The sequence below is a fragment of the Lolium perenne genome, chromosome 3, assembly GCF_019359855.2.
Source record: "Lolium perenne isolate Kyuss_39 chromosome 3, Kyuss_2.0, whole genome shotgun sequence".
Classification (NCBI taxonomy): domain Eukaryota; kingdom Viridiplantae; phylum Streptophyta; class Magnoliopsida; order Poales; family Poaceae; genus Lolium; species Lolium perenne.
In genome coordinates this window covers 140,414,194-140,435,444 of record NC_067246.2, presented here as the reverse complement: position 1 = coordinate 140,435,444, position 21,251 = coordinate 140,414,194, and the positions used below count along the sequence as shown (strand labels likewise).

General features: G+C 46.7%; 1 protein-coding gene across 1 annotated transcript; it reads left to right on the top strand.

The window, feature by feature from the left end:
• The first annotated feature begins 829 nt into the window (after positions 1-829).
• Positions 830-1,249, top strand: LOC139838008 (uncharacterized). The gene has a single exon (XM_071827359.1). It carries the CDS (start codon positions 830-832, stop codon positions 1,247-1,249), a length of 420 nt encoding a protein of 139 aa, XP_071683460.1.
• The last annotated feature ends 20,002 nt before the right edge of the window (positions 1,250-21,251 follow it).

Here is a 21,251-nt window from a genome sequence, read left to right as displayed (position 1 = left end):
ATAAACAACACGTAGATATAACTTTGATAATCAACATAACAAGTATTCTCTATTCATCGGATCCCAACAAACGCAACATATAGAATTACAGATAGATGATCTTGATCATGTTAGGCAGCTCACAAGATCCGACAATGATAGCACAATGGGGAGAAGACAACCATCTAGCTACTGCTATGGACCCATAGTCCAGGGGTAGACTACTCACACATCACACCGGAGGCGACCATGGCGGCGTAGAGTCCTCCGGGAGATGATTCCCCTCTCCGGCAGGGTGCCGGAGGCGATCTCCTGGATCCCCCGAGATGGGATCGGCGTTGGCGGCGTCTCTGGAAGGTTTTCCGTATCGTGGCTCTCGGTACTGGGGGTTTCGTCACGGAGGCTTTAAGTAGGCGGAAGGGCAAGTCAGGAGGGGGCACAGGGGACCCAGATGACAGGGCGGCGCGGCCAAGGGGGGGGGGGCCGCGCCGCCCTAGGGTTTGGGCACCCTGTGGCCCCACTTCGTTTCGTCTTCGGACTTCTGGAAGCTTCGTGGAAAAATAGGCCCCTGGGCGTTGATTTCGTCCAATTCCGAGAATATTTCCTTACTAGGATTTCTGAAACCAAAAACAGCAGAAAACAAAGAATCGGCACTTCGGCATCTTGTTAATAGGTTAGTTCCAGAAAATGCACGAATATGACATAAAGTGTGCATAAAACATGTAGATAACATCAATAATGTGGCATGGAACATAAGAAATTATCGATACGTCGGAGACGTATCAAGGAGTGCTCCAACAACGAGGCGGAGTACGAGGCACTCATCTTTGGCCTCCTCCTGGCTCTCTCTATGGATGTCCGTTCTTTACGGGCCTATGGAGATTCTCAGCTCATCGTCAGGCAGGTCAACGGTATCTATGAAGTACGCAAGCCTGAACTAGTGCCGTACTACAATGCGGCCCGGGATCTCATGGGGAAATTTCTCCAGGTTGAAGTTCTCCATGTGCCACGAAGTAGAAATGCGCCTGCAGACGCCTTGGCGAAACTAGCGGCAGCACTGGTGCTTCCAGATGATAAATCCATGCAGGTGATGGTCGAAGAAAGGTGCCTTCTTCCCGCTGTTTTGGAACTCATCCCGCCGGAGTATGAAGTCAACTCTATCACAACAAACGTGGTGGAAGAGGATGAGTGGCTGCAACCCTTCCTCGACTACTTCAAGCACGGCAGCCTCCCCGACAACCCCGTCAAGAGGCGCCAACTCCAAAGATGATTGCCCTCCTACGTCTATAAGGCCGGTGTCTTATACAAACGGTCTCATGGGCGGGAGATCCTACTTAGGTGTGTCAACCGAGGTGAGGCCGAAAAGATTTTGCAGGAAATGCACCACGGAGTCTGCGGCGGACACCAAGGCGGAGCAAAGATGTACCACGGCATACGCTTAGCTGGATACTATTGGCCAGGTATCATGATGGACTGCCTTCGGGTAGCCAAATCATGCCACGGATGCCAAATCCACGGCGACTTCAAGCATCAACCACCGGTTCCCCTACACCCCACTGTTCCCTCCTGGCCATTCGACGCCTGGGGAATCGACGTCATCGGCCCGATCGATCCACCTTCCTCAAGGGGCCATCGTTTTATCCTTGCAGCGACAGACTACTTCTCCAAATGGGCGGAAGCTGTCCCGCTGCGGGAGGTAAAGAGCGACAACGTCATCAACTTCCTAGAGCGAAATATTATATATCGCTTTGGGATTCCACACCGCATCACCTCGGACAACGGCAAGGCCTTCAAGTCCAAGAAGATGTACAGGTTCATGGCGAAGTACAAGATCAAGTGGAACTACTCCACCAGCTACTACCCTCAAGCCAATGGAGCCATCGAAGCCTTCAACAAGACGCTCGGCAAGATACTCAAGAAGACGGTGACAAGACATAGAAGAGACTGGCATGACCGTCTCTTCGAGTCTTTATGGGCGTACCGCGTCACGGTCCGTACCCCAACTCAATCTACTCCCTACTCCCTCGTCTATGGAAGTGAAGCCGTACTTCCATTGGAGGTCCAGCTACCCTCTCTACGGGTGGCCATTCAAGATGAACTCACCAAGGACGAACAGGTACACCTGCGATTCCAGGAGCTCGACGCCCTCGAGGAGGAGCGTCTTTATGCCCTGCAGAACTTGGAGCTTTATCGCCAGAACATGGTGAGAGCCTACGACAGGCTCGTCAAGCATCGCGTGTTCCGGAAAGGTGAACTAGTCCTTGTGCTAAGGCGCCCTATCGTTGTCACACATAAGACGAAAGGGAAGTTCGAGCCAAAGTGGGAAGGACCCTACGCCATCGAGCAAGTCTACGACGGGGGTGCATACCAGCTGGTTGATTCTCAAGGATCCCGGCCTATGCCTCCAATCAACGGAAGGTTCCTCAAGAAGTATTTTTGTTGAATTTGCCTCTTCCGTTGCCTTTTTTTTCTTTTTTTTTTCCCTTGGCGTTTCTTGTGATGGGGAACTCTTCAGTCGGCTTGAATCCATGGTGCATTCACATATGCATGGCGTGGATATTCATTTCCCCATTTTAAAAAAAAAGGCTTTCCCTCAACATACCAGGCTGGTGATGGAAGATTGGGCTGCCTTAGGACTCGTCGGAGGGCGGCACAAAGTGTTGCAAACAAAGCAACCAACACACCCGCAAATCACGACACGTACCAAGTGTATGCTTCCGGAGGCAGTGGAGAAGATTACTTGGGCACTTCATCGTACCGAGGCTCCGCGCCCCTATGTTTCCCGGTGGGCCACTCACTCACAGAGGCTCACGCCCCAGGGAAAACCCTTGGAAAAAGATCATTGAACGGCCGCCCAACCCAACGCAAGTTGGACTGGGTGCGAAGCCGCGTGACAACCCTGGGGTGTGCCACCATAAGCTCCAGATAAAGTGCCAGAGGGTTCCTTAGTCCACCAAGGTGAGTGGTTGCCTTCCAAGTTCTCAAGGTGGGTCCCCCATCAAGCAAAGAAGAATCTCGAAGAATTCCAAGCAACGAAGAATCCGAAAGAAGTTCAAGCAATCCAAGAAAATCACAAAGAAGTACAAGAAATCTCATAAAGTCGTTCAAGTGGCCTATACAAAGCGTCCTCACAAGAGGGCAAATATCCGAATATGAAGAAGTCCAATAACCCGAAGCATCAAGGGAACCACTGGAAAGAAGGCGGAAGGTAGCCATTCACCACCCCTCAAAAGGCATGGAAACCCACAAGCCATCATCCTAAAACCATTCAGCCTCAACCTACCGCACCCAAGTCTCTGGGTTTGTGGGGCATCATGCAGGGGGCATGGTCCGGCCGTGGGACTCCTCGGTATCATGATGGGCTAGGGTACGACGTTCTACTGCCTCTCGGAAGCATCTCCGAAGACGTCGTCTCCATACACATACACAGAAGGACAGATTATGACCGTCATGGTCTTTCGACGGTTTCCAATGACAAGTCCTTCGGCGGCCTTCTCGGATATCACACATATAGCTAGTGTATAACGGGAAAGCCAACATTTTAAAACACATCCCCAAAATTTGTTTTCCTTGCAATTTGCCTTTTGCGTATTTTCTCGCTATCGGCTACTTCGTGCCTTAATCCCAAGCAGGTACACCAAAGCTTTTGCAGGAAAAACAGCAATGGTACATACGCGAGGCCACCAACAAGTCTCGGTTTTAGGTCTCTACACCAACCTACACCAACAACACCAGAGGCATTTCCATCTCTGGTCCATCTACATCACCGACGCACCTCGTCTACGACATCGCCAACACTGCAGGATGTCTCTTTACCTTGCAGGTGGTGCCTCCACACAACGATGTTCACACCGACGGCTTACCGGTGTCTCATCTACATCAACACATCAGGATACGGGAGCAGTGCAGCGCACCAGTGCGGTTAGCGTGAATCTGTGAAACCCTTCAATCCCGTCGGCTGGTACCGCAAGGCTACACGGTCGCGACTAGATTGATAAAAAAATTCAGGACATGGCATGCTATTTCGCCATAGAATGAAGGTGAAGCCGAACTGGCTGGCCGGCACCATGCACGTTCCCAACCAGCTCCCTTTACTATCATGCGCGGAGGTACGTACCCGCATTATTCCACATCAGCGCTGGGTATCCTCGAGATGTCACTCCAAGCGAGAAATATCCTCTACAGCGATTATGTTTTCAGGCTGCACAGGATTGATGCGCCAAGCTCCCAATTGAAAAGAAAAATCGCCGAGTTAAGCTCAATTTGCTTCGCACTCGAACTTTACTCGGCGAGGGGGCATTTGTTCGATGTAATTTTGTGCTAAAGATCAATTTAAACACAATCCCACCGTACTAAAAAGAATAATAAATAAAGAACAAATACTAATTCTATACATGCATGTACGTGTCTTTGCTTTATTTTACAGGTACTTGAACTCGTAGCTAGTTGGTTGATCATGCATGAGTGCATCGGCCGGCCGGAGAGGTCCAGGTGACAGGCAGGCTATTAGTTGGATACGTAAACCGTAGACCTCTGGCTGTTTGGACTTTGTACGTATAAGTCTGGATCAGTTTGGCTCGTGCATGCACAGAATCGATGGGCCGGAGATAAACTCGTATACGTGACTACACTCATCGGAGCAGAGTCGTGGCGTGGTATATTTCCCGCTGTACCACGAGGAGGTTCTAGAAGCAGAAGAGATAAAAGTTAAACGAACCCAGACGAGCGGAAGAGATAAAAACTTGGTGCAGACGAAAGAAACCAAACGAATCGATCAGCCGGTTCGTTCCGCAAGTCACGGACGCGGCTTATCTGTTTGCCTGGAGGCCGTCTATAAATACAAGAGATTCATGCACAGAGAGGGAGGGGGGCAGAAGACACGCACGGGAGAAGAAACCCATCTCTCGTACACGGCGACAAACCCATCCAATCTCCATACACCCATCCAAAAGCAGCACGATCAGAAGAGAACCACCATGGAGGCGAAGATGAGCTTTTCTAATGGTGAGATTTACGGCTGATGTAGTAAACTCCTCTCTTTCTATTGTTCTCTACAGCATACATGCCGCGCACCCGTCGTCGATCGCTCTCTACCGTTCACCGCCACGGACGGGACGAAAACGAGGCACAAGCGCTGGAGCTGCCGGTGCGCAGCCCGCGGCCATCTTCGCCAACGTGAACCGGCCAAGACGGCAAAGCCGAGGAGCTGCTGGTGTGCAGCCCATCGCCACCGACTTCATCCGAGCCTGTTGGACTAACATGGTCATGGCGTTCGGGAGCGCGGCGCGGTGCCGCCAAGACCATGGCTCATCCGGGATGGCAGGCAACAATCGCCGTCAACCGACGGTTTGGCGTACAGGTGCATGTCGACGAGCACAGCTGAGAGGCGAGGTACAGGTTCAGCTTCGACGGGCAGGCGCGACAGCTCGGCGTACAGGTTCGGCCTCGCGCTTGGCGTAGGCACTGCCCGGCGGCGGTGTACCGGAGGAGCTCGCCTCACACAGAGGCCAGGCGCTAGATCACCTCCGTGAAGCTCACAGGGGAAGCTCGACGTCTTGGTGTACAGGTGCTTCATATTAGCGGAGAGCCCAGGCCGGTGATGGCGTACGCGAGCTGCTGTACATGTACCGGAACTGACGAGTATGCTGTCGCCGCAGCCGTCGCCGCTGTCGTGGCCATCCGCTGCATCTGGAGTTCTGGACGCGGGCGGGCAGCTGGCTGGCGAGCGGGAGCTAGGTGCATGACGGGAAGAATAGCAACTTGCACTGAGCACATGGGCCAAGCAATGCACGTACATGCATGGTTGTGTATGATCGCACCATACAGGTTCGGCCGGTCTGGTGTATTGAGGGCTCAGGCACTCGACGTACAGGTGTAGCTCGAAGGTTGACGTACAGGTTGAGCTCGTCAATCCGGCGGACAGCGCAGCCCAGCGCGGCATTGGTGCACAGGAGCTGCTTCTGACGTACAGGTACAGGAGCTGGCCCGCGTTCGACCGCCGTCGCTGCTGCCATGTCCGTTCATGGCGGCCGGCTGGACGCGAGTTGCCCGGTGACTGAGCTGAACGTCCGCAACAGGCAACAAGCAAATACATGCATGGGTCATCCTCGGCGATGAGATGACGCTCCGACACGACTCTACCGTGACCTCGTGAGACGGCGCCCAAGCTGGGCTGACTGCCGTGTACTCGGCGTCGGACCCAGTCACGGCGCCGACCACACCGGCCATGCCGACATGAGCGTGCGTTGGTTTTACACTGACGCCGGTCTCCCGGTAATTTACTCCCGCGAGGCGTACCCCTTGCGCACCCCGACGAAGCCGCTAAGTCGTCAAGGAGTCCTAGCTAAATGGACTGCATCATGCTACTTCAACAACATACATCATCGCCGCTCAAGACCGACGAGGCGCGACGGCGAGGGCGGGCGAGGCCGCAGCACAGGCCACGCTTACAGCGGCGCGTGTACCGACGAGGACACGGGCTCTGCCGCTGCCCACACACATCTTCACCACCATCATGCATGCAGGACGTGAAGCGAAGACGACGAAGACGACCACACGGCTTAATCGGAGGTGTCTCGCGGCGTAACCCGCGGGAGTAATTAACCGGGAGCCTTCCGAGGCCCCGGGAATCAGGAAACTGCAATCGCCCTAATCAGGCTGGCCGCGCTAGTAGGCCACGGAGCGCAGCACATATGAGAACTGTATTTGTTATCAATACAATTAATGAAATACGGTTCCCGAATCTCTTTTGTTTCTTTGTGTATTATTATACACTGGCACGCCCGCATCTTTTTCCTCTACCGATCCCCGGTGCGCATGAGAGAAACCACGCCCTTCCGCCCTACTCGCGGGAGTCGGGTCGTACGTTTTTTCTCGTGTCAAACATTATTGCCATAATGAGGAGGTTGTGTTGGCGTTGCACCTCGGTAGCAAAGTCAATGAAAATTTGTTGAGTCTCATCTTTCGTCTTGAGAAAGTAGACCCAAGTGTATCTTGAGTAGTCATCAACAATCACCAAGCAATGTTTTTTCGCACCAAGACTTGCATGAGCAACGGGACCAAAGAGATCCACATGAAGGAGCTCCAAGATCCTCTTGGAAGAGATGATAGTCTTGCTTGGATGCGGAGAGTCATGCATTTTGCCTTCAACACAAGCCCTACAAACACGATCTTTGGCAAAATACACATTTTCCATTAGTCCCACAATATGGTTCCCCTTGTGGAGACTTTGCAAAGTTCTCATGTTGACATGGGCTAAGCGGCGATGCCACAACCAACCCACATCCGCCTTTCCGAATAGGCACATCGCACTTGTCGTGATGGTCCCCGAAAAGTCCACCACATACAAGTTGTGTTCGCGATACCCAACGAATGCGACTTTTAGAGTCTTGCTCCACAAGAGGACCACAATATCATTATCAATAAAGACGACGAAACCCATCTTGCCAAGGGCGGAAACGGAAAGCAAATTGTAACCAAGGGTTTTGACAAGCATGACATCCACAAGAGTAATGTTGTGTGCAACCACAACCTTGCCAAAACCCAATACCTCGGATGTAGAATTATCGCCAAAGGAGACGGTGATATTATTTATATTGGGCCTCAACTCCTTGACGAGGTTCTTGCCGCCGGTCATATGACTTGTACATCCACTATCAAGTACCCATTTTGAACCTCCGGCAGCATAGTTCTACATGAGATCAATTCTTGGATTTAGGTACCCATTTCTCAATGGGTCCTCTTTTGTTAGCAACAAGGGTCTTTGGGACCTAAATAGACCAAGCAACATAACCATCATATGGACCAACATACTTTGCATAAACATCACCATAATAATCTTTAAATAAAACATAGTGAGGATTATCAATTCCCGCATCATCGTTATTAATGACATTGGCCTTAGGGGCTTCATCATTAGTGATAACCTTCTTTTGTGCGGGCTTGGCTTTTGGCTTGTTTGCCTTTTTAGCCGTGGCATTAAAACCAAGTCCCTCCTTCCCATTGTTTGACCTTTTCTTACTCAAAATATCATCCAAGGAAAGTTTACTTTGGGGAGAGGAGGCCTTAGCAAGTTCATCCTTCAACCTAGCATTTTCCTCAATAATATTTGCATGATCACATGAAGGAGTAGAGGTACTAGGTATGTCATATGAAGCAAGCCTAATTTGAAGTTGTTCATAAGACTTGGAGAGGAGATAGTATTCACTCTTCAAGGCTTTGTGAGCCTTGTCTAGTTCATCTAGATCCTTCACAAGTTTCTCATGATTAACACCAAATTTAGTCTTAGCTCTAGCTTTACTGAGCTTGTTAATTTTATCTTGAGGTTCTTCAAGATTTTCTAGCCTCTCTTCAAGAGACACTATGGTTTCTTGACATTCCTCAAGAGCATTTTTAAGAGCATGTATTTCAAGAGAGTCTTCTCTCTCTATTTGGCATTTTTTCTCAAGAGTATCATTTAGTTGAGCTATACGAACCATGAGATTTGAAACATGCTTTTTAGTGTTACCTTGTAAGTTAAGAATGAAATCATCAAACTCTAGCATTTCTTGTTTCACTTTTAGACTAGCAAGATCAACCCCTAGATCATTTGAAATGTTAGGCATAGAGGGGTTAGGGGATGATACCTCGGATGATTTAGCCATGAGGCAACTTTCTTCCTCCACATGAATGACCTCATTGGGAGATTCACTTGGTGATGAAGAGTTAGTGGAGAGGGAGGCAAGGGCAACCAATCCATTTGAGGTTGCATCTTCTTCATCATCAACATCATCATCTCCGGAGGTATACTCTTCTTGAGTTGATAGCACAATTGATGTGTCCAAGGTGGACCTTGCCATGAAGCAATGTGCATTCTTGATTTGAGGATTCCCATTGGGTGAATCAAAGAGAGAAGAGGAGGGAATGTTGGTAGTGACAATGGCGGCCACTTCCTTTGAGCTTTCTTCTTCATCATCACTAGAACTTTCAACTTCATCGGAAGAATATTCTTCTTTAGTCACTAGCACAATCCTTGAGGGCCTTTTGCCCTTCTTGCTCTTGTTTTAGAATTTCTTGTTGGGGACCTTTGAATACTTGCCCTTTGAGTCTTTGCTCTTGTCCTTGGGGATGAGCCTTCCACCATGAGTCTCCCTATTCTCATAGGGGCATTCGGCAATGAAATGGCGCTTGTCATCACAATTGTAGCAAGATCTTGTTCTTGGGCCCGAGCTAGTGAAACCCCTTGAGTTGTTTCTCTTGATGTTGTCTTCCTTGGCCTTGGATGGATCAACCCAAAAGGTGTTTGCATGGAATGCCATGTGGTCATGGTAGTGGTGTTCCAAGTCTTCGGATAGGACATACTCCAAGATGCCCTATAAGATTCTTGAGGAATCACTTCTTCCACGGAGTTGACCGCCAAGGCAACGTTGGACCCTTTTGACATCGCAAGAGCCTGATTGCGAGAATCATGAGAGTTTTGCTCAAGCACCTTGAGAGCTTGCATCTCGTGCACGGCTTGTTGAGAAGTGAGAGAGGAAAAGCATTCTCTCCCAACAAGAGTCTTGACATCAATGGGTTCAAACGGCATCATGCAGTCGATGTACTTATCCTTGATCCAAGAGTCATTGATGTGGGTGGCACCCACATTCCAGAAGGCATCGGCAACGGTGAGAAGTCTTCCATACATGGCTTCATGATCTTCATCCGGTAGCCTCAAGAAACCTTCGGCTTTATTCCGAAGAGCATTATACTTGTTCCTTCTCATGCTCTCACTTCCAATGCAACTAGCGGCCAAACCATCCCAAGCTTCCTTGGCGGTGGTTAAGTTCCGAACACGAGCCAAATCCTTTGTCCCCACACTCGTTTGGATCATGTGCAAGGCTGTGTTATTGAGTTGACTATCAATCGCTTCTCTTCTAGTCAACTTGTCGGGGTTGTAAGGCTTGAAGCCTTCCACGATGATTCTCCAAAGTTCATTGGAGGCACTGCGGACATGAGAGGTAAACTCAAATTTCCAAGTATCGAAATCATTAACGGAAAACTTAGGTGGGTCGCCCCGAATGTTTATATGAGGATGGGGAACCGGTATATCGGGAGATAGAAAAGGTGGAGCCACTCGATTGTAGCTCTCACCTCCACTAGTTCCCCTAGGAGATGCAATGGGAGATTTGATAGTGTTTATGTTATCATCATCCACGGGTTTGGTAGAGGAGGGTAATACCGAAGCATCTCCCTCTTCTAACCCATCCGTGACATTTACCTCTTTGGTGGGAGCCAAGGGAGGGGCCGGGATCAAAAGCTCGGAAATCATTTTTCTCATGCTTTCCATTTGAGATTCCATGGAGGACCTCAACGAATTGAAATCATCCATGGAGACCATCTTAGCGGCCCCTTCCATAGGTTCTTGGTCCGGCATACTCTTAGGCGGTTAAGCCCAAAATAAGAGCCGAGGCTCTGATACCAATTGAAAGGATCGTATGCCGCACCTAGAGTGGGGGGGGGGGGTGAATAGGTGCTAACTAATTTTTAGTTCTTTTTCAATTTAGGCTTGACACAAAGGTAAATTCTCTAGATATGCAACTAAGTGAATTTAACTATATGACAAGGTAATCAACTAAGCAAGATATAGCTACGCAATATAAGAGATAGAATAGGATAGAGGTAACCGAGAGTGGAGCACGCGGAGACACGGAGATGATTCCCGTAGTTCCCTTCCTTTGCAAGAAGGTACGTCGACGTTTGTAGGAGTGCGGTTGTTACGAAAGCCAAACCAACAGCCACGAAGGCTTCACTCAGATCTCCTATGGGCAACGCCACGAAGGCCTAGCCCACTTCCACTAGGGGATTTCCTCGAGGCGGAAACCGGGCCTTTACAAGGTTCTTGGGGCACACATCCACAACCGAATTGGAAGCTACCAAATCTGTAACAATACAACAATCGACAACAACACATCAACAACAATCAACTAGGGAACCAAAAAGGAACACTAGCAAGAGGGCCTCAAACAAATGAGGGGGAAATGTAAATCGCTTCGGTGAGGATGTAGATCGGTGTCTTCTCCTTCGAATCTCCAAAGATCAAGAGCTTTGGTTGGGGGAGGAAGGAGATCTTGCAAATCTTGTGTTCTTGAGGTGGCTCTAATGGTGGTGAAGCTAGGCAGATATTTGTGCAATGATTGAGCAAGGAGCAAGGTAGAAGAAGAGGGGTATAAATACCCCCCCTCCAAAATCCAGCCGTTGGAGCTTCCGGGGGGCCGGATAATCCGGCCTATGTTAGGGCCGGAAAATCCCCCCCCCCCCCCCCCCCCCCCCGGAAAATCCGGCCTCAGGGAAAATCCTGCCAAATATCCGGCCAAATGTCCGGCCCATGTTCAGAGCTGCTTTGCTTCAGGTCCTTAGCCGATTTGGGGGGGGGGGGGATATTTTGGAAATATCCGGCCCGGATTATCCGGCCCTGGGGCAAATCCGGGCAAATGTCCTGGCAAATATCCGGCCCATGTCCAAGGTGTACTGAGCCACAAATCCTCAAGTCCTTAACCGAAAAATGGGCCGGATATTTTGGAAATATCCGGCTCGGATTATCCGGCCTGGTGATCCTGTTACAGCTTATTTTTGGCACGACTTACCACATCCATCACACATATACATGAATCTATATAATCCATGTACCACTTAAACAAATATTAGTGTATCACATACATTGACATCAAACACACAAAACATATTGTGAGAGATGTTCTTTCAACAGTGGAGTTAGGGCCGTGGCCTCCCTTGCCGGGGCCGGCGCCACTCACATGCCATCGAAGGAAAGTTTCGCTGCGACATACTATGGGAGAACTGCGGTAAGTTCTTCGTCAAAACGAATACTACGACTTTCCTTTGCCTCGCAAGTTGCTAACATCTCGAGAACATGTATGTAGGGAACGGGATGTTCCGCGAACCAGGGTGGTGGGAGGGAGATGACACCGGTTCATCATGGTGGTCCTTCTCCCGGTGCTACTCCCGGTAGTTCTCCCGGTACTTCTCCCGGTGGTTCTTCCGCAGCTTCTACTGCAGCAGCGCGTCGGCCCGGGCCGGTGTTTAGCGGCGACGAGCTCCTCTAGTTGTCTCATGTGTCTTATCGACACTATGGCACCATGTATGCACACTATGGCACTATGTATGCATCCTATGGCACTATGACACTATGTATGCAACCTATGGCACTATGACACTATGTATGCACTTGATGTTGCACTTCATGCCTGTGAATTTCATGTGAATTATATGTGCTTTTGTATCCTGCCAAATCTGGAAAATGTGCGAAACAGCAAAAAACGAAAAATTGTACCAAATGGTACCCTCTACGCCGACGGCTTCCCCCTCGGGGTAGCTTCCAGATTCGCCCAGGGCGCGCCACGCGTCCAAAAATGGACCAAATGGCCGCCGCTACGCCGACGGTACGGCCCTCGGGGTAGCGTCCGTCTCCCAGGGTCGCCCAGGCCGCGCCACGCGTCCACGTACGCCGACGGTGCGGCGCTCGGCGTATCAGCGCCAGGGTCGACCAGGCGGTGCCACGCGTCCTCGTACGCCGACGGTGTGGCCCTCGGCGTATCGAGCGCCAGGGTCGACCAGGCCACGCCACGCGTCCCCGTACGCCGACGGTGCGGCTCTCGGCGTAGCTGTAACGGCCGTCAGCTTGACGGTGCCGGTTAGCAAGCTACGCCGAGGGCCAGTACGTCGACGGGTGGAGCCAACCGTCGGCCCTCTCCGTCTACGCCGACGGACGGCGCTACGCCGAGGGCCACGTGTGCTCTGCCGAGGCCCACCTTCCCCGAGGAGCTACACCGAGGGCCCCCGTCGGTGTAGCGTACGCCGAGGGCGAGGCGGTGCTACGCCGAGGGCTGGAGGCCGTCGGCATCTTGGTAGATTCCTATAGTGAAGGCCTGAATGATGTTGTTCGCTAAGCCCTCGTGAACCGATCGCTTCCCAATAATGCCTAGCCTGAAGATGGCATGAAAGGCAGGTGCGAAGGTCTGAATGTTAACCCTGTTTATCCAACCATCTTGCCAGAAAGTAACTTGGATGCCCTGGCCTTCCTAACTGACATGGAAGGTAGAAACTGCTGCCTTGGCCGGACACGATGAAATCTAAGCTAGCCAAAGGCTTGTTTACATCAGTTTTCTTATAAACCGATTCCATGGGGCACGAAAGGCAGGCAAAGATTTTTGAGGCCGAGGCCTCCCAAGTGCTTCGTCCGACAAGCAAACCTGAGGCAAGGCGACGAGGCAAATGCCACACTTGGACTTGCATCCTTTCCTGCAAGTTGCATCCGATGCTCCGAACGAGCATGCGTAACCACTTTCTGACAACACTTTCTACAGCAAGGATACTCATGAAGAGAATATTGTCGACCCTTCGGATTCATCAATTCCGGACAAGAATCCATCTCTTTTATGCTACTTGTCCTCCTCGTGCTGATTTGAACCAGGGCGAATCCCCACTCACATGTAAATGGTCCCTCCATTCACAATCGTTAGTGCAATTGCTTGCTTGCTTCCAGTGGCAAAAGAGCTACATATGCAGCTGGGATATGGTCCTCCTCACAGCCTATTACATGCTGTTCCTGATGTGAGTATATACCTTTCCAATAATGAAGCTCCTGTCCTTGGTAGATGCGTGCTTGAGGGAAACTGCATGCATGCAATGTTGATTTCTGCAGAAATAGAATGTTCCTTGTTTCGTCAGAGTTTTGGCGGTGTTGCTGCAAGTGCAAGCTTCTCTTGTCAGGGCCCTTCTTACTACGTTGCAATGTACGTGCATGTTCAGGACATCCCAAACTACGTGAAGGTACCTACTAGGTCCCCCCCCCCCCCCCCCCCCATATCTCCTTCCTCGCCGCCAACAGAGGAGGCTGCTGGGCAAAGGCCATGCAGCGGAAGGCGGCGGCGGGCCCGTTCATGGGCGGTAGCGGATGGGCAGCGGGGTTGCTTCGGCGCGGTGTTGTGGATCTCCGGAGGCGATCTCAGCGCATACATCGGTGGTGGAGGGCTCCCTCCGCGCGGTGGTACCGCCCTGTGTAGCTATGGCTAGCGGTGTCTAGGTCGGTGGATATAGGCGGTGGGGCAGTTCGTCCTGGCTGTGAAGGCTTCCTGACACCATGGTGGTGCTGGTGTTGACGAGCTAGGTGGCCATGGCCATGACATAGCCAAGCATCATGAAGCCGCATCTTGGTGATGGTGCGGTTTGGGGGAGGCGTCGTGGCGGCTGGTGAAAACCGAGCACGACTTCGGTCGTGGTGGATGATGGTGACGTCTGCGCATCACTACCTTGAAAGCATCGTTGTCGCAGCCTTCGTCTCCTCGCATGGCTGCTCCCGGGGAAACCCCGGATCTGGGTGTTTCGGATCAGACGATGGCAAGTCGCGGCGCCGTTCTCGCGGCCGGGGGCCTCGTTTTTTTAGAGCAGATGCTAGCTAGAGGTGGAGTGTCATGGTTCTTACCGCATCGATGACGGTGGGTCTCGGCGGCGTGGAAACACATAGTCTCGACCGAGGACGTGTGGTGAGGTGGGTGCTCAAGACGAAGACGTTGTTTGGCACCATGTTAGCGTCATTGTCAGGACCGGCGAAGTTTATGCGGATCTTTAACCATGAAGATTACTCGGCGGGTCAATGACGATGACGCCATTTGTAGTGTGTAGATGAGGTGCTCGCTATGAGTCAGCTATACCGGATGAGGGCTCTCACTTCATCTAGAGGGTGTCTCGAGGAATATGATATATTTCTGGTTTCTAGCTGATCTATGGATTTTGTTGTTGTTTTTTAGGAATAAGGCCCAGTTTTCCATTTAGTAAGACAGTATTTCGTTTGCCTGATCGCTGAAGAAATGACCGATAGAAATCCATTTTTTTTTCTAACCTCTTTAGGTAACATGAGCAAGCTTGTAAGAACAAAATTAATAAATACAAGTCTGCCTCTTTTCCCTGAACTTTTGATCACTAGAAGTCTAGAAGGATCATGTGCAAATGGCTACTTGATCAAGAGAGACGGAAAGCAATGACACGTGAAGGCAACACCTTGCAACTGGGCGTCGCGCGCATGCCATGCCACACCCTCCATGCGCGCGAGCTAGTGCTGAACTCCGATTTAAGGTCTCGAAGGGGCAGTGGAAATTTATGCAATCTATTGGGATTTGGGAGGCAGGCAGTCGCGTGTGGGTGGCCGCACCGACGCCATTGGCCTCTCCGCTTTTTGGACTGGATCGAGTAGTCGATTGACTCCATTCCATGGCGAGCGCGCGGGCGCACTGCGTCTTGTCAAGCTGCTATTTGTACGTGTGGAGTGCAATTGGCTCAAGACCACTAATAGCCGGCCGATTGCACGGGCAGCGAGCGTGACGGCCTCCATCGACGGATTCAAAGGCTCGGAGATGCTGCGCGAGCCGATCGATGGGCATGCATTTTAGGTGGCGCTCCGAGATTGCCTACACTTCAGGGTTTCTTTTTCTTTGCCACAGTTGTTGCTGCAGAGTCCAGATAGGTCCTCGGTCTAGCTGCTTCATGCGCGGCGTAGGTTAGGTTTGTACATCTTAACTTAAAATTAGCGTACGTGCGCCATGCATGGATGATTACCGACCACTGCAGTAGTAAGAGACTTAGCAAGGAGCCGGTCCTGGCATAAGAGAGCCCCACGAGAGAGATAAAAAAAAGTTGTCGCATTTGATGTACTTCATCCATCTATAAAAAGATGTCTTAGATTTTTCTAAATTTATTTGTATATAAACACTTAATTTTAGATAAATTTAAGACATCTTTTTTTATGAACGGAGAAAGTACCAAATCATATTATTAACTATATATTTTTTCACTTGTGACTGGATGCATCACCAAGACTTTCTTCTCTTAATTAAGGTTTACAATTACATCGACTTCTAAGTATGCTGTATAAAATTCTATGAGAATTATAACATGGAAAAAATCATATCTCTAAAACATCCGCACACGGGTCACGTTGACAAAAAACATTACTCTGTCTGTTCCATAATTCATGGAACGGAGGGACTACTTTCACAGTTTTTCTTTTGCTAAATATAAATTGCATGTGTTATTCTTATTCAAAGTTAGAATTGTGAACCGTCAGGTGTTCCACGTTTTTTCTTGCGCTTGTGTGTGTGTGTGTGGCGAATCAAGATTAATATAGCCGACTTAGATATTATTATTGGGCCATTTTTAGTAATCATTTTGTTGATCCTAATTAAGTAGGATGATGCCTTAGTTTATACGGGCAACTTTTGATTTTCTGCAAAATATTCGACCAAAATTTTATAGAAAAGTGCAACTACACCATCTCAAATTGATTTAGAAATAATTGCATGCATATAAATACCAAGATATATATAATACAATACATACATATATGCACGCTAGAATAAACACAACATTTCAGCTCCACGTACAGACGAAATCTAAGATGAACATCCGATCAGAAGCTACGTTAGGTCACCATGATGGTGTGACCAGCACCTACAATGATCTAGAACTGATTTCTAATACTGCACTGTTCTATGGAAATCGTTATCCCAAATGGTTTTCAAGCTACTTACTGAGGATGGTGTATGGCAGACCTTACTTAAGAGAAAGTACATTGACGAGAGAGCGTTATCCCAAATCCTATGGAAATCAGGGGACTCGCACTTCTAGGCCGACCTAATGGCAACGGAATTTTTTTTTCAAATATGGTACTTTTCCATTAAGCATGGATCGCATATACGGTTCTGGGAGGATTCCTGGTTAGGGAATAGACCTCTCTCTAAACAATATCCGGCGTTATATAACATTGTTCGTCACAAAAGTGATACCATTGCTTTAGTAATGGAGAACTCATCACCATCAGTGACGTTTAGATGAGACTTATACGGAACAGAGACTTAATGCGTGGAATGCCTTACTTCTTTGTTTGGAATTCATTCATTTGTTCGAAGGGCCGGATGAATTTCGATGGAACTTTAATTCCGAAAGTTCACAGTAAGTTTGTTATACAATGCAATTGTCCAACCTGACATACCAGTTGATAAGAACAAGAAGATCTGGAAGATGAAAATACCGCTAAAAATTAAAAAAATTGGGTGGTATTTACGTTGAGGGGTAATCCTAACCAAAGATAATTTTGTGAAGCGTAATTGGCTTGGGAGTACTGAATGTGTATTTTGTCATCACAATGAGACAATTAAACACTTATTTTTCCAGTGCTGCTTTGCCAGATCTATATGGTCATGCATCCAAGTAGCTTCAAATGTGTATCCTCCGACTAGTGTAACCAATATCTTTGGAAATTGGCTTCATGGTACTGACAATAGGTTTAGAACGCTTATTAGGGTGGGACCGTTTGCCGTTATATGGAGCTATAGCTATGTACAAATGACAAAGTTTTTAATGATAAGAATTATTTCCTTTTGCAGGTTATATACAGATGCACCGCTATTCTCCGTTCATGGTCTACGCTGCAGAGAGTGGAGAACCGAGACCTCTTTACGGAGGTCTGTACACGATTGTAGGATACGGAGAGGGATACTTTTTTCCTACATGGTTGGTAGCATAATCTACGGATTGGGCCACCATTATCATCTTAGGCGTTCTACAGTTTTTTTTTTTTTTTTGATAAAGAGGCGTTCTACAGTTGCTCATGATTGATATGTAATTCACCTTTGTTGTTTTTTATTTTGAGATTTTTGAGACTCTGAAACGGCTGTGTGCATCCTCGTTATGCAGAAGGCAAGTGTAATTGCTTGATTAAGTAATAAAGTGCCGATTATCGAAAAAATATTGCACTGTTCTTGTGTAAATGTGTGGCTAACTCTTTGTCATCTCAAGCATTTACTTTACTCAACCCTTCTTTCTTACCACTTTAATTTCGCAACCATAAACTGAGGCCGGCCACTCGTACATACCCGCAATGGTAGTACCCTACATATCTAGCTTGCTTTCCAACCAAACAAGTCCAATTATGGACCCAATCATGCTGCAGACTGCAGCTTCTTCCTCCAATTTGCCCCAAGCCATTGCTAGCTAAGACTCGATTGAGAGACGACAACCCTAGTACCTTGCCTCCAGCTCTCTCGATCTCCTTTTGCACATAGGCCATGCGCCCACAAGAACACTAACCGTTACTTTACGACCTTTTTGTGCAAACGAACTTGTTAATTCGCTGGTATTTCTTGGTTGGTTAGGTGTGGGCTTTATGCCCATCTACACGGCCGGGAAAACTTACTAAACATAAATTTAATCTTTCACGATAACCTTTAATGGCCGTAAAAACAGGCTAGTGTGTTTCGAATGTAGTAGTTTGCTTTTGCCGCTTTTGATGCGCCCTTTTTAAGTCGTCTAGAGTCGTCGCACACTATTCTGTCACTCTGTTTTCTGGATGGCTTTATCAGGATCAGGACAGGTAGTTATTAGGCATGCAATGCAGGGCCGTGAAAGTGTTTCCTTGCCTTTTGTTTCTTGCCGAACATTCATTGATATACTTTTATTAATGAGACCTTTTGCTAGGCCATATAGTATCTATTATTGAACCTTTACAATGTCTGAGATCTACAGCGTTGCCTTACCTCAATTTGCGTTCTAAACTTCTGATAATGTGCTTTGTGCATGGAAATGTAGCGCAGGGCCGACAACTACTAGGATGCAAGGTTTGAACCAATCAAACGGCAAGCCTGGTAAGCTATTCCAAACAATAGTCATCGATAGCCAGGGGCGAAGCTCCCCTTAGAGCAAGGCAGAGCAACCGCCCTAACTTGATTTTTGGTGAATACATTTAGATGCACATGTTTTTCTGAATATTTTGAATGGTCGTGCATCGAAAACAGACTCCGTATGAGAAAGTTATGCCTATTTTAGTGAACACTATGTAAAGTTGACTTCGAACTGGAAACGCAGACTCATATTCTAGATTCAATGTAACTAACAATGATTCTATATTTCTATTATAGAGATTTATCAGGAATCTTAGTACATTTATATTATAGAGATTTATCATGAATCTTAGTATATGGAGGATAACTTTATGATATTTATTATTCAAACGTGTAGAATTAAAAATTTAGAGATTTTTTATTACATCTAGAAGACACATCATGATTTCAGCAAAGACAATATCGCCTCCTTGAGATGGTGAATTGGATGGGTTTATTGACGACAAAGATTATTAAAACCTAGTTGCTCATGATGGATATTTAAAAGTCTTAATCGATAAAATTATTCTATTTACAAAAAAAGTAAATCTTTGGCATTGTGGTGGCATTATATATTGTTATGTTTTTTTGGCTCTACGTATATTAAATATGTCTTTGTTTTTATCGTACTAAGTTATTTCGTTAGAATCATATATAACGGTTCATGTCTTAGGACTATTTTGGTATTTACATCATTTTTTTTTAGTTTGCCCTACCTAAAAAAATTTCCATCCTTCCCCACTGTCGATAGCATAGGATGAAAAGGAGCTGACAAAATAAAGTTTATTATCAACAAATTGGCGCTCTAAAAACGCTAAATGATGCTTCACATGTTGATTTAGAAACACCTATGCCAGCTCGTGACGAAATCAACATATGAATAGCCAGGGTGCTTCAAATCACAGAACAGTCATCCGAAAGAGGATATATATATCTAGAAACCTAATAATACCCCTCAAGCTAATATAAAGCACATGGAAAATTAATGGATTAATTTGGATCACTTAATAAAAATATGGCTAAAAGGAGTTCAAACTAAGTTTGAATTTACATGCAGTTAACATATTTGAATATGGAGTTATGGTGTCTATCATAGTGTATTTTCATAAGCATCCAAATTCCAAAAAGGATCATTACATTTGGATAAAGCATCCCAAAGATTGTCAATTTAAAAGATCTGGCTAGGTTTGGTGATGAACCTTTACGTGATAACATATTTGATGTGGACCTTTATGGCGGGTTATAGGATAAATGGGTCAAAATAATTATTGGGGAAGATAAATTAGTTCTTGTATCCCTATTTCTTCCCATAATAAAATTATCAATGATGATGGGAATATTTTCTTGATTTACTACAAGACAATGCACTAGATGATGATTCTATTTTTTCTTGAGGATCCACCATGTGGAAACATTGTGAGTAGTTTATGAGAGGATGAAAATTATATCAGTGACATTAAAGACCCTTTTTTCATAGATGAAAATCTTTTTTATGTTGAATCTTATGAATAATAACCTATAGATGTTATGATTGCTGATGATAATTTTGTTGTCACCTTTGGTATTCCTATTTTATTCTTGAATTCTCTGAACTATATTTTAGAGGTATTATCTATGTTATTTGCAAATATTTGTTAAAGTGATGATTCTATTTGTCATGTATACTATAAAGTTTACTTCTAATGCTTGCACCTATGACGAGAGAGGAAAAATGAGACCACTCTCTATGTTTCCTATATAAATAATTTCCAAGCAATCGCATATAAGATGCATTGGTATCTGTTTACTAGTATGATTCATCCATGTGTTATTGCATGTTCTGTATTTTGTGGTGCTTTTTTTAGGAACCTACGCTATGTATTTTGATTAAACTGTTTCTTATCTTTATTGGCTAGAATACTCCTTGTGATCCTAGTATGTTCTATTTAGCTTTTTTTTTGCTACTTTTAGAAATAAATATGGTGCTTAACAATAAAGGATGAAAAGTAAATGAGTAAGATGAGAATTGGAGAAGTAGGGGTTGAAACTGAAGCTTTTGTTTCATCAAAAAATTGACCTAAACAAGTATTAATAAGAGTTCTTACTACGTGTTTTTACTATATTTTGAAAATACATCAAAATAATTTGCACAAATGTTTTGCAAATTGATTGTTTGTTGTTTGTCAAAATATGCATCATAGATATTAGTGCTTCATGTTTTACGCCTCATCGGAACGTGGGAAAATCCTAAATGTTTAGAGAGGCTATGTCTTTTAAATTTTCCATATTTTTTAGACAAGTGTAGTTTATCTTTAGAAATCAAGATTTCGTTAGGTGTTGCTCAAAAATAATTTAAAGTACACTTTATTTGCTTTTTGTTTTTTCCAGTTGAAGATATTGTGTTTCACAAAGATTTTATCTATGTGTAAACACCCCTAGCACTTAAGGGTGACTTTAAAAAAATAAAATCTAACGGATCATAAAATACTTTTATAATATCCACTCTAGAAATTCCCATGTTATTGCGTTAGAAAATGTTGTGTTTCATCCAAGTGTTACACATTTTCCTTTCCAAAAATGACTCTACACACACAAAAGGAGAGTATT

What these genes read in the sequence shown, in the direction of transcription:
- LOC139838008 (XM_071827359.1), top strand. Translation starts at nt 830, where the DNA reads ATGGATGTCCGTTCTTTACGGGCCTATGGAGATTCTCAGCTCATCGTC.